This window comes from Puccinia triticina, chromosome 15A, assembly GCF_026914185.1.
Source record: "Puccinia triticina chromosome 15A, complete sequence".
In the NCBI taxonomy this organism is placed as follows: domain Eukaryota; kingdom Fungi; phylum Basidiomycota; class Pucciniomycetes; order Pucciniales; family Pucciniaceae; genus Puccinia; species Puccinia triticina.
In genome coordinates, this window is record NC_070572.1 from 2,003,773 (window position 1) to 2,023,118 (window position 19,346).

Below are 19,346 nucleotides of genomic sequence, written 5' to 3' on the forward strand. Positions count from 1 at the left end.
GGTTCTTGTCTCCCAAAGCTCTGGGGAGCGAGTTCTTGGCAAGTGAGTCTGACATGGCTTTAGTGGTTGAATGGGTTCGGTGGATCTGGTGAAGTCTGGTCTGAGGAATCGGAGAATTTTAAAGAAAGGGGATAGGATGAGGGGTCGAGTTTCTGAGAGGTTGAAAGAGTGGGGTAACTGGGTTTGTATGATTTCGAAGGAATGCGGTCGACTTCTAGTAAAAAGCGAAAAAAGGAAACTGGTGGTGAGCGATACGCGCTCTGAGACGAGAATGAAAGACTGGGTGAGACTGGTGTGGTGGAAGCCGCTGAGTGTCCCAGTGGCTTAAATACTCACCAGTCCGCCCTGGAGGATCTTGGAGCGCCCTCGTGCGTTGCTGTGGTTGGTCCTCCAATCTGCTTGCTGGTTTCTCCGCGGTACTCGATCCGAGTTTGTTCCGCGTAACTTCGCTTTGTCGTACGTGCGCGTATTGTGGGTTGCGGTTCAGCTAGGTGTCCGGCTTCATGGGCTCGCATGAGCGTCCATCTGGCTGTGGAGTGGGAGGGGCGCCTAACATGGACCTTAGCCCCTTCTGCTGCGCCCCAGTAACTCCCAATAAATATGTATCCAAAAAAACTGTGGAGCGCGGGATGGAACCCACACCTGCAACGGGTCAGGACTCCCGGTCGCTGTGCGTGCCAACTTGGCCAAAGGCAAATCCCTTTGTACTCATGACCGCCATATGTCACAACACGGTGTAACCTGCTCAAGATGGGCTGATCCATTTTTTTTTTGCAAAGTCGTTTCTTGTCAAAAAAAACATGTTCATTTTTTTTTCTCGAGCTCTCAAAGAGACACATGAGCTCTGAGATGAGGAGGAAAAACTGTGCTGGGGGAGGCCTCAACAGCAAGCTGGCGGCACAAACCAATCATCCCGACCCGGGTGAGCCTTGGCGAGACAGCTTCCAGGTTGGTAATTTGACAGCCCTGTCAGCTCAAGTCTCCAGCGAGTGGCTGGAGATGCAGGTTTTCCAGGGTTTTCCTGAGTTGCAGCCATCATGCTATCAGATTTTTTGGAAAAAATCTCACCATCTGAAAGCGCGATGGGGCGGCTGACAGACAGCCCAAGGTGGGTCAAGCCACAGAGTGGCCGCCCGGCAACAGAACGGCTGACTGAACGTCGCAAGACCCCGACGACGTGCTGCCCCACATCCGCAAGGCGGCCCGACAGGGTGGCACCTGTCGTCGGATAGTCGGTCCGAGGGAGCCCAGGGCGAGGTGAGTGATTGGGCGGCGGACAGTCAGCCCGAGGTGAGTCGAGCCACCGGCTGTCCGCACGGCAACAAACCGGGAGACCTGCAATGGATCAACCAGAGTCCTCCCGCCGCACTGGAGTCTTGGCCACTATTCATTGGAGATTGGTGTATGTTGCCACCCATTGAAAAGAGGAGAGCTGGCCTCCAGCCTTGATTCCTTTGGGTAAAACCATCCATCTTGCAGAGTAAGGTCAGCAGCGCCTGGTGGAAAGGTCCTGTCTGATGCTCCCATCAGAACCTCCTGATGACACCAGAAAATTTCTTTGCCCACAAATTATCAGCCAAAGTTTTCTAGACTTTCCCTTGTCTCAAAAATCCTCAGTTATTTGCAAATAAATTTTTCTTTTGGACACAAGAATGCTGCAGTGATACTGGGCGCTCAGCTGGAGGGTGATCCTTTATAAGGTCCAGGGAGGTTTTTGAAGTTTGATTCTTATCTGGAAGGGTAGGCTGAAGGATGTGGCCAAAAATTTACTGGAGCTGAATCAGAGGGTTTGCAGCGGTGAAGCCGCCTTGGCCTCTAGTAGGAGATTAAAATTTGACTGGGGATTGAAGATCCCAGTATCCAGCCTAAGTAGGGAAACGTGAGTAGGGGATTGAAGCAAGGAGGTTATAGTATGTTTTCAGTCCTGCATGCAGTAATACAATTCATTGACTTTAAGCGCGTCTCCTGCTACAGAGGCGGTACAAAAGTGCGCTACATTAGATGGAAAGCATTCACTGGTTTACATATAACAAGTGGGCAACAAGTGGGCAAAAACCTGCAGCTAACGATTGAAGATAGCGGATGACCAAAGCCTTGGTTAAACTTATGGCGATTCGAAAGAATTATAGATTTTGATTTTCCCCACTCGATCCGGAAACCCCAGCTAAATATCGTATTATCAGCCAATTTTGCTCAACCATTCACACCCATCTAGTTTAATTTCCCTTTGGCCGATGGGCAGCTTTAATGTGTGGGATGCCCGCACCTCTAATAAGCACAGTTGAGGGATTTTTTCGTAACGACAGAGCTGAAGAGACCGGTCACGTGGCGCGTACATAAAAATGATTGGAAGCACAGAGAAAACCACGCCTAAAAGAAACATGGGCAACTGGCCTATCTGCCCCAAAATTATTCTGGGCAATGATTTCAGAGGCAAGCTGAATGAGGGCAAGCTCATCGCGACGGCGCTAATGGGATTCAGTTGGCGATGCCATTGCGGTGATAGTTCCCTGTCAAGAGCCCGGTCTAGCGCTCATGAAACCAAAGTGATACTAGACGTGACGCTTCTAATACTAAAGGCTGCCGATGGAGAGCAAAATCTCCGGGTGAGCATAGTAGTACTAGGGATACCGTATGATTTGCGGTGTGCTTCAGGGACCATGTTGGTGGCAGTTTTATCTGGCCCAAGGAAGCACGGCTGAGCCAAAGAGCTTTCATGCGGGGAGATTTGGGGTGCGGATGACTGAGACTCTAGAGCAGCTTGGCTGCTAAACAGATTCCTCCTAGCCTGCCATCAATGTAGCTGGTGAGCCCTGCTGCTCCTGAGCAGTATATAAGGCCCTTACATTCTCCGTCTCTTTCCCATTTCCTCACTCCCTGCACTCCAGCTTCTACCTCAGCTCACACGCGGCTCTTGGTCCTCAAAGCTCATACAACCCACCAACTCTTGCCTTCGAGCTCCTCTTCTGCTCTTGTAGGAATATCAGACCAGACCACCCGCAGCAACCGCCAAGGAAGCTAGCGCGGTTAGACAAGACCCCAGCTGCATACAGAGGTAAGCCCCCCTCTAGCAGTCCAGACCCAGACCTAACCCAAACCACCAGCTGACAAGCAGCGCTTGTACACGTGCAGACACGGCAACCTTAAAGGGAACCACAACGGGAAAAGGAGAAATAGACTCAGGCTTAGGGTACGTAATCCAGGAGAGATGAAGTTGGAGCTCAGACCAAGCTGACCAACCTTATACTCACAGATACCTCGTTGACCACATTGGCAACCAGACAGACAAACATACACCAGCCTCCCTACTTGCTAGGATCACGGCCAGCACCACGCGCGGTGAGTAGTCCAAACCTGAGACACGGGAAAGACAGCATTGTTGATTGATGAATCAAAGAGGGAAAGACTTGATAAGTTTTAATTTCTGGATCAACAAACTCAGACTATAAATAGTGAAAACAGTATGCTACAAAACATGTAAAAACAATATAAAGATATTCTAATGTAAACTGAAAAAAAAGATAGCTGAAATACATTAATACTAACAAGCATAGCTGACTTGACGCAAACTGTGCTTTGACAAGCAGACACAGAAATATTGCACCCGTACGGACAGGATAAGACCAGGATAATCTCTTGACTGACTCCTGCATTGGCGAGCGCAGAACATACATCCAAAACAGAAATAGAGAAAGAGAGTTGTATCTAGCAAAGGCATTTCATATAGATTCACCTCTAGCATCATCAGCCAATCAACTCTCTCTATCCTCAACTCAAAGACAGCAACCCAGAGAATAATAATTAACGGAGCATCTACTTGTGCTGCTTTCAGGTAAAACATTCTTCATTTTTGTCTCTTTATTTTAATCCCTTTTGTAAATACAAGTGATTAAAATTTGAAGCTTCCTTGTATGCTTAAAAATCCCACCAATAAAAATAACAAGTAAAGTCATTTGGGGACCTGAAATCAATATTCCCACAGGCCAAAAAATCCAAATAATTTAGGCCTCTTTTGGAGCCAATATAATCCGGGCAATACATGAGTTTTTTTGCCTGACATCCTATGTGACATCTGATCAGGTCCGCCAAAGCTTGATCAGATGTCACAAAATTCCAGATTATATTGCACAATTATATTGGCTCCAAACGGGGCCTTAGTAAATCATGTTAAATATGTATTTAAAAGTTTTAGAACTTTTGGCCACTTTGTACAAGGACAAGGCTTTCAAAAATCAGCGCCTTTTTCTCAAAATATGCCAAAATGCGCCAGTAAGTGGTGAAATTTCCTAATCTTTGAAAGCCTTCTTCTTGCACAAAGTGGCCAAAAAGTTCTAAAAATTTTAAATATATATTTATCATGATTCACTGAATTATTTGGATTTTTTGGCCTGTGGGAATGTGGATTCCAGGTCCCCAAATGACTGTACTTGTTTTTTTAGTGGTGGGACTTTTTAAGCATACAAGCACTGTGAAAAATACTCAAGAAACTTCTGCCAGTTGACATGAAATATTACCAAGGCCCCTTTGTAATATTGCATGTCAACTGGCAGCAGTTTCTTGAGTTTTTCTTTTCCACAGTGCAAGGAAGCTTCAAAAAACTCCAAATAAATTCACAGAGGACAATAATAAGATTTTCTATTGATTGGTAAAAAAGAAAATTGAAAATTTGCGGCCTTCATGTGCAGTGCGTGAAGTGTATGCAAACTTTGCAGACTGCCCAGTGCACAAAGAGCTTTTCGCAGTGTGTGAAGTAAGTCCGTAAAATAAAGCAAAAAACCTTTCATTTGCTTGTAATCTTTCAGCTCTTTCCGCTTTGACAAAGACTCAATCCCCTCCCCATGCCATTCACCAACCTGAGCCATGTGATGCGCTCATTCTTGCTATCATTGACCCCACACGTGCCGTCTACTACCATTGGTTGGACTTGGTTGACTGGGCAAGATTTTTGTTCTTAGGTCAAGGATCTGTTTGCTCACGTCAAGTAAGGGGATGTTTATTTTTTACAATGTATGTTTTACACTGCATCCAAATTGTAAATTCCACACAATGTAAAATTGTACCATAGAGGGCATTGGCTGAATTTTACATGTGATCATCAAAATAAGACCCCATGTAAAGATGGCCCATGCAAAAGGCACAATGTGCAAGTACAACTGATATTTGTCACAACATAATTTTACAATTCATATCTGACATGGTATATCCTGTGCAAAAGAGATCATGTGTAAAGTTAAAGAAGTAACTAAAAAGAATGAAATTCAAATTGTATCTCACTACCATGTAAAAATTGTAACATGGAAAAAAGGATATTAACATCCATAATCTGCAGATTTACATGTGATGCAAAAAAAGCAGAAAACAAACCAGCCAACAATTCAAGAAAAAAATGTAACACCCAACAAAATCAAAGAAATGAGCTAGACCAAAGCACCCCACACTATCCTAGCAGACTTCCGCGTAGGTGCTACAGAATTGTTACCTGCCAGATGATTATGTTGAGAGTGCTTATCTGCCTCCCTGCTTGCATTCTCCTTGGCCACCGCCTTCTTGCCTGCCTTCTCCTTGGCCTTGGCCACCGCTTTCCAATTCCAATAGTGTGCTTCAATTCAATCCCAGTCCGCGTCGTTCAAAGGACAAGGCTGGAAACCAGAAGCTGATGGTTTCTTAACCGCCTTTGAGGGCACCTTCTTCTTGACATTGAGTACCTTAGGTCCACCCGGTGCTGGCGCGGGAGGGACTTCAGGAGTTGAGTCGCCCCTTTTAACCTTCTTTGTTGGACGGAAACGCTTTGCACCGGCACCAGGGTTCAGTTGCACCGGTGCAGTCGCTGACGGGGGAGCTAAGGGAGCGGCCGCGAGAATTTTAGCTGAACCAGCTGGGCCACTCTTGATCTTCTTTGTTGGATGGACTTGTTTCAAACTGGTACCAGGGTTTAGTTGCGCCGGTGCAGTCGCTGGCAGGGAAGACAAGGGAGCGGCCAATGTGATGCTAAAGCCATGTTGGGGACCCGAATTGTCCGCACGGGTTTGCGGAGGTTTTGGGCTGCGGATTCTGCAAGGCTGGCGCGGAGCGGCACAGTGCGGAATATGTCCACAAGGCAGAGCGCGGGGCTATGTACACGGCGCGGCGGCGGCGGAGCTCAACAACGGAGCTGGACTTGACTTACGCAGGCCTGCGCGGACTGGCTAGTATAGGCTGTGACCGGGGGAAGCCGTGACAGCCAAAGTGGGCCACGTCAGCGGGCGTAGCTGGGGCGGAGGCAGCATGTGGGATCCCGGAATTGAAGGCTAGACAGGGGCGAGGAAGCTAAGGAGAGAGGATTCCAACAGTGGGCAATGACATGCGGCTATGTTGACAGAAGATCTGCGTGAGAGCGGAATGTGTGGATGACGTGTGTGGTTGTGGGAGCATGGCTTGGCGGATGGCATGCGTGAGAGGCAGGCGGAGGAGGATGGTTTTATTTCTCACATTGTTTTTCCATTTTGTACAGAGGGGGGGGGGGGGGGAGTTGTCCCCCATCATCTCATCATTGTTTTTATTTATAGATTTTTACTTGATCTTTGTTACTCTGTTACGGATTCCTTACGGCAGAGATGTTACTAATTGCGGAGTTTATCTTTTGTGTACTTTACAGCGGATTTCACCGTGTTTACTGTGGCTTTTCTATGTGTTTTGTGGTTATTTATACATTATTTTACTTGCTTCTTTGATTATTATACCCCTACACTTACTTGCGGAGCAGAGAAGAGTTTCCCCAGATCACCCAAATTTACCCAGGAATTATCTTGGAGCAGCGGAGGTCCCAACATTTCTACGCAGTGACCTCTTTTGTTCACCACACCTACAGAGCTGTAACTAAACTGGGTGAGCCTTGATAATCAGTCAAAGTGTCTTGATCACCTGCGCGACCCCTTTTTTTCCGCACAACTTTGGTGGCCAGTGCTAGCAACGGCAAGATAGCCGGAGGGGCCACCATGGGTATAGCGTCTACCTGAACTTTCTTTGCCCGCTTGATCCTTATATTCAAGGTGGGTTGTTCCTCTATGGGGGAAGCGGATTCTTGGGCAGGTTTCATGTCCTCCAGGGAGCTTCTCTTTCTTTGACAGGTTTCTTGAAGAATTCTACATTTCTCAAATGAAGGGGAAGGAATCATTAGATTTTTTTTTTCTTAAAAAAAAAACAATACAAACTGCAAAGCACCACTTACATGCGCCTGTAGCAAGATTGGGCTGAACTACCGCCAAGAAGACCGCCTTCACAGGTTGGATATGGATCCCGCTTTGCTGGTCTGTGTAGTACAAGAAATATAACACCACCCACATTTGAGAAAATGAGAGGTTTGGCCCTGCTTGGGGGTTATTGCAAGCAATGTTAGCAATGCTTTGATCAAAAAATAAATCCTCCTTGGGCATCCATTGTTGGGAGTAGATCACCCAGCTGGTATTTGGTTGAGCCCCACTGATACTACCAGGAACACAGTTAATCAATCTTGCATGTACGTTGTTTTCCAGGTCGTTGTGCAACCACATGCCAGTTATGCTTTTGACATTGCGCAATACCTTGCCCCATTAATGTGACCCGCCCCAAAAGCGGCAAGATATGAGAGTATAGACCTTGCCAGTATGTTGAAAGGATAGAAAGATTTTTGGCTAGGAGTTTTGGAAATTGAGATGGTGACGGACGGGAAATAGCAGTCTGCAGATGATAAGAGAGGAGGGAGAAATACTTACCGGCATGCTTTGCTTGTTTTGAGTTATGGCTTGCCATACAACAAGTACAATCCAAATGGGTGGGGATCGCAGTTGGGGACCTAGAGATTGCCTGTGAATGCAAGGATGATTTAAAACCCCCGCGCCGCGGGCGCCGTGGATTTCACAAGCCGTTCACAAGGATTCAACTTCTCAATATCACCGCTCCCCCCCCTAGCTCAGTAGAGACCTCGACCCTTCTGACTGTCTCCCCTGAGCTAGGTGAGCCTTTCTTCCTTTTTCTGTTCCCTCTTTTTCTTCACAACCATGTGTACATAGTAGAGACCTTAACCCTTCTGACTGTCTCCCCTGAGCTAGCTCCCTTTGCAATCAAGCCGACGTTGGTATCAGAGCTCCAGGAGACTGGTGTCTCCCCAGTGCCAATGCCTTAGCTCAGTGAAGAGCTTCGGCTCTTACACTTTTTTTTTTCTGATCCTGACTGAAGGATTTTTTTTCGGACTCCCAACGGACTTCTACGGACTTGATTGCATCGGACCAGCTTGACTAAAGCTGGATCAGACTACTCCGTTGCGTGGACTTCTCGAACTACCCCCCCCCCCCTTCACTTCTGCCGGACTCATCACCAAACAAATCCCCTGTTCCTTTCTCCTCTTGTTGCCGGACCCGGTTCATGTTCACACAACGGACCAAATCGTCTGACCAGCTCATCCCAATCACGGACCCGGAGGAGATTCTGCGCCGGGCAAGAGCAGAACAACGCCAAGCTCAACAACACGCGGCAGTGTCCCAAAAGGTCCTCTCTACCAACGATCCCTCATCCGCAAACTCGGTCAGCGGTGCTACTGAACTTGACCCCCTTGGACACCGGGCGACCGACGGCATCTTTGTAGGCTCGGCACCAGCGGCTCTCCCCTCAGGTCTTCACTCATCACACACGCCATACCCCTCCTCCCCAGCTGCCCCAGAACTCCCCAACGACCACCCATCTGCCCCAGAACTTCCCGACGACCAGAAATTACCGGGCGGAACTGTGGACGAGATGGACCCGCCACGAAATCCCCCCATTGGCAACCCTCCAACGGACGCAAAGCCCTCAGAGACAGACAACCACACAAGACCTGGTCCATCCCCCACACCAAACGACCCGCCCCCACCGCCGGCCGCAAGCAACAACCTGTCGACAAGAGACTGCATGAAAATGATTATGTCCTCCCAACAGGCCAGTATCTCTCAAGCCCACGCCAACCAAATAGAGTATGCGGCTTGGTTGTCTTGGGCTGAAGAATCCAACACGGGTCAAACAGCTCGCCTGGAGGACGTGTTTGCAACATTACTTGAGAATCTGGCCCTCACTAGCCAACCCGCATCACATCCAAGCAATCAAGTAGACCATTGCAAGTTGAACACATTGGATGCCCTGAAATACACAAGGCCATAAATGGAAATCAAGCCGTTCTTGCTGTGGATCAACGGAGTAGAGATATTTTTCACGGCAAAGGAGATCACAAAGGATAAAGATAAAATCCTTATTGTTGGCCAATTGATCTCGGAGACCAATCTACTTTTGTTTTACCAGTCACAAGCAACATCGTTGTTGGGGAAATCCTGGACAGTGGCCAAAGAAGAACTGTTCAATGCCGCCCTCCCTTTGCAATGGCTCACCACCCTGGAGAGGCAGATCCAAAACCTTGAAATGGGGGAGTCAGAAACGTTTGCACAATACACGACTCGCACCCGAACCCTGCAGAGGATGATCAACTTTGACGGTGAATCGTTGACCAACTACAAACCGGCAGAAGGGATGACTTTTGGCCTTCCCCCGGAACTGGAGCACAAAGTTAATAAACTCGACCTTTTGACACAATCAGAATTCAAGTTCAAGAAATTTGTCCAACGGACTGGGAACTGCTACAACGCTCTACCTAAGAAAACGATCCGACCACGGTTAGGCGCACCCGCCGCAACATCCCAACACTCCCCCGGCATTAACAATGTCCAGCGCGAGGAATACATCTGGCGTATCCACTCTTATCTGGACTCTATTGGCAAGTTTCATCACTGCAAACAATATTGCGGGTATACCGCAGGTACGTGCCCAGGACCGGTCTACCGCGGCCCTGTTGAGATTCCCCCAAGCCGGCAGACTATGTAGCACCCAGGGCGTGGACCAAAGCCCAAGCCGCCGGATCAAAAACTGGCACATTACAACCAGGCCGAGCGACAGGACGACCGGCTGGGGTGGCCGGTGTCGCTGAAGACGCAAACACCCCGATCAAAACACCTGCCATACTTGACAAAGAGTTTGACTTTGACCAACGTTGTAACAGCTGCGTTGCTTTTAGCGCAGCGAAGCGGTTAGCGCAGCGGTTTTTTGTGCCGCTGCGCTAAACGCTGCGCGCAGCGGCCAGACCGCTGCGCTTACCACTTTTTGTTTTCCTGGAAAAAAAAAGATAATTTTAGCGCGCTAAAAAAAGCGGTCACGTAGCGCTGAACCGCTGCGCTTCAGAGGTAGCGCAGCAGTTTGAAAAAGAAGAAAGAAAATGGTTTAAATCATGTTAAAAGAGGTTTAACATGCAATTAAATTCCGCTATCCGCTAATTTAGCGGATAGCGCAGCGGATTTCCGCTTCCGCTGCGCTAACGCTAATTGCCCTGGGTGGGTAGAGGTCAACCGCTGCGCGTAGCGAGTAGCGCAGCGGTTTTTTCAACAGCTTCCGCTACATGCCTCTGGGACGTAGCGGTGTGACCGCTGCGCTGCGCTAAATGACAGCTTTTTTTTAGCGCAGCGCAGCGTTTACAACGTTGCTTTGACGAATATCATGCGGCCGCCGTCTCGACGTTGACCAACATTGAAGCCTCCCTGGCCGACAAGACAGATAACAGAGCCTCGACCGCGGCGGCAACAGTCCAGACCTTGGGACCAGTGGCTGAAATCCTAGCAATGGAGCGCCTAATATTCAAGAATGGGGAGGACCTAGTGGCCTCTCTCCCAAACTTCAACCCAACAATTCTTGATGGGGTGGAAGGCAAGTTCCCCTCGGACCACTCGGACACTGAGGGGTACGTGCCCCCTCACTACCGCTGCCAAAGGAACCTACATCAGTTCCATGCCGGAAGGTGCTTACGGGGTCCAATTTGCACAGCTCGGAGAATCAAGCTTAACACCGCGAAAAGCTTTGCCCCCAGAATTCCGACTCCCCTGGTTGAAACCTCACACACAATACAAATTCAACTCCACACCAAATCTCCAATTTCTTTTGCCTGCGATGTTCCGTGCCCTGCTGCGGAACAGTCAATCCTACCAACTCTAACCTGCGCAATCCAACCACAGGCCGCCGGCACTGACACCAAGACACAACCTTTCAATGAGCGCCCCAGGCCCCCCCAGTTTCACAAAACAACTTCCCACACCCTGACCCATCCTAATCTTACCTCCACTCCGTCCTGCCTGTCCAGCCCATCCTCTCAATTTTCCCTTTTTTTTCTTCTCATTATAGAGGGGGAGACTGTAAAACCCCCGCGCCGCGGGCGCCGTGGATTTCACAAGCCGTTCACAAGGATTCAACTTGACCCCACATAGTCTCAATATCCCCGCTCCCCCTCCTAGCTCAGTAGAGACCTCGACCCTTCTGACTGTCTCCTCTGAGCTAGGTGAGCCTTTCTTCCTTTTTCTGTTCCCTCTTTTTCTTCACAACCATGTGTACATAGTAGAGACCTTGACCCTTCTGACTGTCTCCCCTGAGCTAGCTCCCTTTGTGATCAAGCCAACGTTGGTATCAGAACTCCAGGAGACCGGTGTCTCCCCAGTGCCAACGCCTTAGCTCAGTGAAGAGCTTTGGCTCTTACAGATGACTCCAGAGGGAGTGGTGCATTGGTGGATTTGGAGAGAAATGGGCAGATGGGTGAGTGTCAGGCTTGGTGATACCAAGACGCAAAGTCTTCTAGCTTCACAAGTTACTGCGGTGAATGAGCGCATCCTTAGATGCGGCAAAAAGATGGGGTTAAGGAGGTAACTCCTTAAGAAGCTGTTTTTTAAAGATTTATATCCCTATTGGGATGTAACTGAGGGGCTGCGAGAGCAGTGGAATGGTTAAGGTGCCCTCCGGGGCAGTTCTTACAGGGCCTGACAAGCAGGGGTAGTGTGTCCTGTGATGTCTGGGGCACTACTGTGGGGGGTATTTCAACAGGTTCCCAAGTATATATTTGATGGGGATGACACCTGAGATGATAAAGAGAAATGAGCTGGACTTACTGTTGAACAGGAGTCCAGCAACAAGCAATGAATCTAGAAAAAAAAATCTAAAACAGGCTAAGAGCAAACTGGTCAACAAATATGTTTGGCAAAGTAGTGTGCTGCTGGGCAGTTAAAGTGGTTGATGATTCTGGGGATTGAACTGTGCGCATTCTCTCACAAGGTTGCAAATCTGTATCTGTTTGGGTCAATCTGCGGATTTGCATACCTATGGAAAAAGGCTGTACGTGCACAGGATGCAAAATTACCCAATGCAGGAGCGCAGGGGTTTTTTCACACTCTGCCATTTACATGTTGGGCGTTTACATGAGGTCATTGTGGACGAAGTCAATGTGTAAAATCACCCTGGGCAAGCACGGGTCATGAAAGCCAAACAGGTTACGTGATCCTGCACACCACCAAAAAAAAAAACAGCGGCCTGGGTCATGTCACAGATGCATGACAGGTTTTCATGCGGTACAACCGCGCAACAGCTGAATTTGCTAGGTACATCATCATGTGTCAGAGGTGACCAAAACCAGTCAAAAGGGCTGACAAAACCTCCCATAACCAGACATCACACACGCTCATACAGCAAATATCACACTGTACACACATAACCTCAAAAACCCACCAACAGCCAACACTTTCCCAGCAAAAGGAGCCTGTACTATGTATCTATTTACATGACAGACCTATGCATACACATTACACATATGTACATAGTGACCGCGCGCACACCACACACTCAGCTGGAATCTGCCTCTTATCTTTTTCTCTGGCCTTCAGCCCCTCAAACGATCAATGTGGACGATAACTATCTCCTCCACTCCTCTGAGCTCTCACCTCCAGGATTGATCAACTGTAAGTCAACTTGATCTTGAAGAAATTGTTGGAAATTGATACTTACTGGTGGAAGGGGTGCTGTTGGCTTGAGTTGCATTCATACCCGGCCCCTTTCACCACTCAAAACTGACAACTAAATTTCTTGCATCCTCTTCTCCTCTCACTACTAGGATTGATCAAGTGTGGGTCAACCTAGCTTGAACCAACTGTTGGTTGTTTTTGTTTAGTTGGAAGAGGTACGCGGCCTGACCATCATTCAGGCCCGGCCTCTTTCACCACAACAAGTACGGCCTAACCACTTCCCTGGTGAACTGCCTCTGCCACTCCCATCTTGCCAGCTAACAACTACATACACAGTCACACTTTCCCCACACTCTCCTTGGAGGGGACTTCTGTTAAGCTATGTAGTGTGTTTGGCGCGTGTGATGTCAGGTGATGGCCTGTGATGACTTGTGATGATGTTGTTGTGTAATAGTAGTTATGTGGTTGTGTCCAATTTGAATGGTGGTCTATGGCAGTGTTGACATCACCGTGGCTTGCAGTTATTTGGTTGAATTCCTGCATATCATTTATTTATGTAAGTAAATATGTATGTATGACTGTATGACAGCTGCAGGCTGTGTACCGCGCAAGCTGTCCTGTAAGTGTGACAGGTCCTCCAGAACCTGAAAGGCCTACAGGACTGCGCAACATGTTTGGCTCACATGACCTGGGTTTGCCTGGGGTGCATTGCATGCAAGTAAAGTTACATGTAGTTTTACACAGTGGAGGACTTCCCTTCAATTTACATGGCCGTGTAAAGTAAGACCTGGCACTTGTAAAGCCAGATCTGACTCACCTTGTAATTTTTAGCTTTAGAAGCTGTTCTGCAGGCTTGAGATGCCAGAATACCTGCCAGATTTACAACCCCAGGATTCCAGCAACTTGGCATTGTTCACCCGGTCATCGAGAGTACACAACCCTCTCGATGACCGGCCTGTACCGAGAGGACACATCCTCCTCGATGGCCGGTATACACCAGCCAACAAGAGGGAGGGCACCACCCTCTTGATGGCAGATCTGTGCCGGTCATTGAGAGGACACAACCCTCTTGATGGCCGGTACAGACCGGTCATTGAGAGGACACAACCTCTTGATGGCCGGTACAGGCCGGTCATCCAGAGAACACACCCCTCTTGATGGCCGGTACAGACCGGTCATCAAGAGTACGATGGTCGGTCGATGGCCGGTACAGACCGGTCATTGAGTGTCCTCTTGATGCCCGGTACAGATGTGTCCTCTGTACCAGTCAATGAGAGGACACATACCTCTTGATGACTGGTCTATACCGGGCATCAAGAGGGTAGGCCATCAAGAGGACACACCGCCAGTCATCGAGAGGACTCAACCCTCTCGATGGCCGGTACAGATGTACCCTCTTGATGACCGGTCCGTACCAGCCATCAAGAGGGGTTTGTACTCTTGATGACCGGTCTGTACCGGCCATCAAGAGGTTTGTGTCCTCTCAATGACCGGCACAGATCTGCCATTGAGAGGATGGTGCCCTCTCTCTTGATGGCCGGTCTGTTCCGGCCATCAAGAGGGATGTGTCCTCTTGAGGTACAGGCTGGTCATCGAGAGGGTTGAATCCTCTCGATGATCGGTCTGTACCAGTCGTAGAGAGGATTCAACCCTCTCGATGCCCGGTACAGACCCAGCTATTGAGAGGGTTGTGTACTCTTGATGACCAGTCTGTACCGGCCATCGAGAGGGATGTTCTAGTTTGATCTAGCCGCTGAAAAGTGTGTGTAAAACCAGTGTGTAAAAATCTGGCTTTACAAGTGCCAGATCTGACTTTACACGGCCTTGTAAATCAAAACCGTTTACATGAGGGTGTCTGTGTAAAGGCATAGGTTGTAAAATTCACCCGCCTCCTCCGGTTTGTTGCAATCTGGTATATGGCCCATTGACCGCCCTTTGCAGCACGGGATCATAATATTCAACTTCTGGTAGTTTACTCACTTTCTGCAGCATTGAAAAGCCGGGAAAACGAGCACCCTCCTCAAGAATTTGTTGACTTCAGCTTAGGGTTGCGAAATTGACAGGCACAATCCAAAAAACGTCGGTCTTGACTTGCTTCCGGATTATGGCTGCCAGTTTCGCAATCGAAGCTGGGACCAACAAATTCATGGGGAGGGTATTGATTCGCCAGACTTTTCCGCGCAGAAACGAGCTCGAAAATCAACAAGAGCTGAAGACGGTGATCCCGATCCGCAAGTGCCAGTCCATGGTATACTGGTTCGCCAAGAGCCGGAAGAGGTACTAATTGAGGAAACAGCTACACCACCGGGTCACTTTCTGTGATCGGTGTTGGTTGGTCTAACGTTACCTGATCGGAGAACGTCGGACCAACCTATTCCATGATTGGGATTGGTTTATCCAGTCAATCCACGATCTGCATGATCGGGGCATCCAATCACCCCGACTTCGCGCGTATAAGAAGCTGATGGGATGTGAATCTGACGACAAGAAACACGTCGCCGATCAGCTCTGAGCACGCCCGGTATCGATCCAACTCTCGGTATGATTACTCACCTGACGACAAGAAACACGTCGCCGATCAGCTCTGAGCACGCCCGGTATTGATCCAACTCTTGGTGAAGAAAGAGTAGAACCGGTACCGGGCGGCGAGCTAGACTACATACAAGTTGGCCGCAGCCGCAGTAGACTATGACGATGAATACATGCATGATGATGAGATGGTTAAGGTTGTGTAACTCTGATTACCTAGGTTTGCGATCTTGGTAACCTCCGGCTCCTAACATCCCCCCCCAAGATTGCAAACCTCACGCCCTCAATCCTAGATTCTCCAACGCCGCTTCCATCTTGTTAGGACCAAGTTTCTTGGTAAAAATGTCGGCTTGTTGTGTTTTTGTGCTGGTCCATTGTATCCTGATGTTGTTTTTGCGCACAAAATCATTAATAAAATAGAACGCCCGAATTAGATATCTTGTTTTCTTCTTGGACGCATTATCACCTGCAATCAATACCGCTGCCTCATTGTCGCAGAAAATCTTCATTTTTACCGTATGATTGAGTTCTTCAAGCACCATTGAAAGTCCCGCCAAATGTTGAGCCCCATCCGACAACGCCACATACTCCGCCGCGCACGTCGAGAGTGCTACCACCGTTTGCCTCTTCGCACCCCACGCCACTGAGTCTCCCAAATGTTTGATTACAAACCCTGAAGTTGACCTTTCATGTTCGCCGCCCCAATTCGCATCCGACCACAAGTCCAACGATTCGCCTTTACCCTTCAGAACCAGCTTCATCGACGACGACCTTTTGACGTACCCTACTAGGAAATCAAGAGCTTTCCAGTGGGATTGTGACGGGGCTTGAGAATACCGAGCCAGTAGATTGACGCCGTACGATAGATCTGGTCGAGTACCTGCTGCCAAGTACATTAGAGATCCAATGATGGATCTGTATTGGGTTTGGTCTACCGGTTCTCCTGCATTCAACTCGAGATCTGCGTCTGGAAGTGTGCTACGCTGGGTGAAAATGGTGCGCGGGTAGTCGTCGACGATCTGCTGTGCTAGTTTTTCTTGATCCAATTCAACCATACGACCGGAAATCTTGATGTTCAATCCTACTAGGCCAGTAACTTTGTCAGACCATTTAACCTTGAGCTCCTTAGTTATCGCATCCTTCAACTCCGTCATCAATCTGTCACGAGATGCTACTACCAGGCCGTCATCTACATGTAGCCAGATGATGATGAAGTCTTCACCTCGGCGGTATGTGTAAAGAGACTGTTTGAGCTCTGAAACCGTGAATCCTAGAGCTTCCATTTTACTCTTGAAGAATAGCCACCAGCATCGCGCCGCTTGCCGCGTACCGTACATGGCTTTCTTGAGTTTTAGAATCTTCCCTTTGAGTTCCGGACGGATTTCTACAGGAGGCTGGACAAATACTTCTTCGTCGATCGGGCTGTAGAGATATGCCGAGCTGACGTCGAAGGTTGCCATCGGATAATGATACTTCATTGCCAGGGATATTAGCATGCGCAGAGTAACAAGGGAAGCTGTGGGTGCATATGTCTCATTACAATCCCGGCCCATCACCTGGTTAAAACCCTTTGCGACGTACCGAGCACGGAATATCTCTGGGTCCCCTTCTCTCTTGCCTGGTTTAATGACAAATACCCAACGGCAACCCAAAGGTTTCACGCCACCGAATGGCTCCACGACGTCCCACGCATCGAGTTTGAAAAATTTATCTATCTCGTAGTTTGCTGCCTGGATCCATTTGGTCGCCTCCGGATTTGCCAGCGCTGCCTTGATGGTATTGGGTAGTCGCCTATCTTGAGTCACTGGAAGGTTCAATATCACTTCGCGTTCAGCTTTGGCGTTCATTTCTGTCTCTTCCTCGCCGAGCTTTAACACGATTTGGTTGAGGATCAGATCTAGATCTCCCTTCTTGGGTTCCTTTTTCTTGACTGGTAGATTCTGGAATTCCGGGAAGATAACTGAAGTCGAGTGGATAATTCGTCCGTCTCGATTTGAGTGTATAAGCCAACCAGCTCCTGAAGCTGGATACCCAATAAGTTGTCCTTCAATTGCTCGTTGGGACAGCTTGTCTCTTTTCTCCTTAGGTACATGTACGATTGCTTGTGCGCCGAAGGGGTAGAGGTTGTTTGGGTCTGTTGGGATTCCATACAGCGCGGTAACCGGACAAGAGTCAACCTTCTTGTTCGGGATTCTGTTGTGGATATGCGCAGCGAGTTGATATGCATAGCCCCAATAAGGTCGAGGCATCTGCGACTCATGTAGCATCGTTCTTGCCATATCGCCGAGGGTACGGTTGACTCTCTCCGCTTCGCCGTTCTGCTCGGGACTATATGGTGGTACCGGTGCCAGTTTTACTCCGATGGGAACTAAGAGCTTCTTCAAAGATGCCGTGTATTCAGGCGCGTTATCGCATCGGATACATTTGGGAAAACGACCAAATGAATTCTTGATGTGGTTCAGCCAAGACATGATCTTTGCTGGGACTTCACTTCTCTCTGTCATCAGATCGCACCAGATGTACGTCGAGGCGTGATCCCTCATGGTTAGCACGTAACGTTTTCCGGACATGTCGTGTGGGAACGGGCCAGCCACGTCGGATACAAGTAAGTCTAGCGGATTGTCGCGAGGTATTAGGGAGTTGCCGCCTGGGGAGTTCTTGTCGATACTCTTCGATTTTGCGCACTGAGTACAGAAGAATGATTCCCACTTCTTGCCTTGTACTTCTTCCGGGTAATGATCATTGAGATATTTCCGTACAACCTCCTCAGAGACATGTCCTAGTCTCCGATGCCATAAGAATGGATCAAATGACGGACGTTGGGTGATTTTGTTCAATTTCAAAGACTGATGTAAGTGTGACAAAAACCAGCAGAAATTGCGATACAACGTGTTGAAAACAACATTGGTTGGGCTAGTTAACGTTGCCGATCGTCCTTGACAATTAAATTTCCATCCCACCTCTGTCAGACGCCCGACCGAGAGGATGACACCGTCGACACCAGGGCAGTAGTATACGTCCTCAATCGTCACCGTTCCCTTCGTTGTCGGGATGGATATCGTCCCCTTGAACCTGACATCAACGGAGCAGTCAGCTACCGCAAGCAAGATACGCCTAGGTATGGCGAGTTTTTCGCGAGATGTGTACATGTCAAGAGAGCCACTCACGTGGGTCGAGGCGCCAGAGTCTAATAGTATTTTTCCGTCACTGACTTCCGGAACATCTAGTTGGCGCAATCTGTTGTGTTTGCCGAAGTTGCGGTCTGGGGGCAAGTAATTTGAATCCGGGGCGTCGTGACCATCAGGAGGAGGTTGGATAACGCCCGACGCAACGTCCTCCCAAAATAAACGGCAATTGTTGTACCAATGTCCGTTTTGCTTGCAATAATGGCATTGGACGCCCCATTTTCCCGTGAGATTACTGTTGAGAGGAACACCACGGAACGCCGTTGCTTTCTCAATCAAAAGTTGCGGCTTAGGTTGAGATGTCGGCAATCCATTGTGCTGAGGCCCAGGTTGACGATTACTTTGCGGGTGTTGCAGAGGGAACCGGCGATGGGGTGGGGCATATCTGCCTGCATTCATGCGCACGGCATTGATGGCGTCTAGATCCATAGGGGTGTATTGATCTTCGATGGCTGCGCTAGATTTCTGTTGAGATTTCCCTGTCGCAGCTTGAATTACTGTCATGACATCGTTCAGGGAAACGTTAGTCGCCGTCTCGAGTTTTTGGCCGACTACGAATTCAAACGTCTTTGAATCGATCCCAGCAGGCGCCGAGAAGCTATTCTGTAAGCATAGCCCACCCATCTCCTCAAAAGATATCTTGAGTTGGGTCATTTCTGCCCACACCTTGCTCCATTTCGCTAGATCGACATCAGTTCCCGGGATCGATCGGTTCGCCATCAAGTCCGCGAACTGGTTAATAAGGTCGAGTTTGTGTTGTCAATCAGATCGATCGCATTGGCTTTTGAGACTCGTGAAGATTGTCCACGGGTCGTCCGAGTTGGTC

At 48.7% G+C, this 19,346-nt stretch overlaps 1 protein-coding gene across 1 annotated transcript; it reads right to left on the reverse strand.

The window, feature by feature from the left end:
• Window positions 1–1,387: 1,387 nt before the first annotated feature.
• On the reverse strand, window positions 1,388–4,915 carry PtA15_15A200 (uncharacterized protein; the record flags this gene model as incomplete). Its single annotated transcript, XM_053163383.1, has 3 exons — window positions 1,388–1,472; window positions 1,839–1,865; window positions 4,854–4,915. The coding sequence occupies 3 exons, from the start codon at window positions 4,913–4,915 to the stop codon at window positions 1,388–1,390; spliced, it is 174 nt and encodes a 57-aa protein (XP_053027363.1).
• Window positions 4,916–19,346: the final 14,431 nt, after the last annotated feature.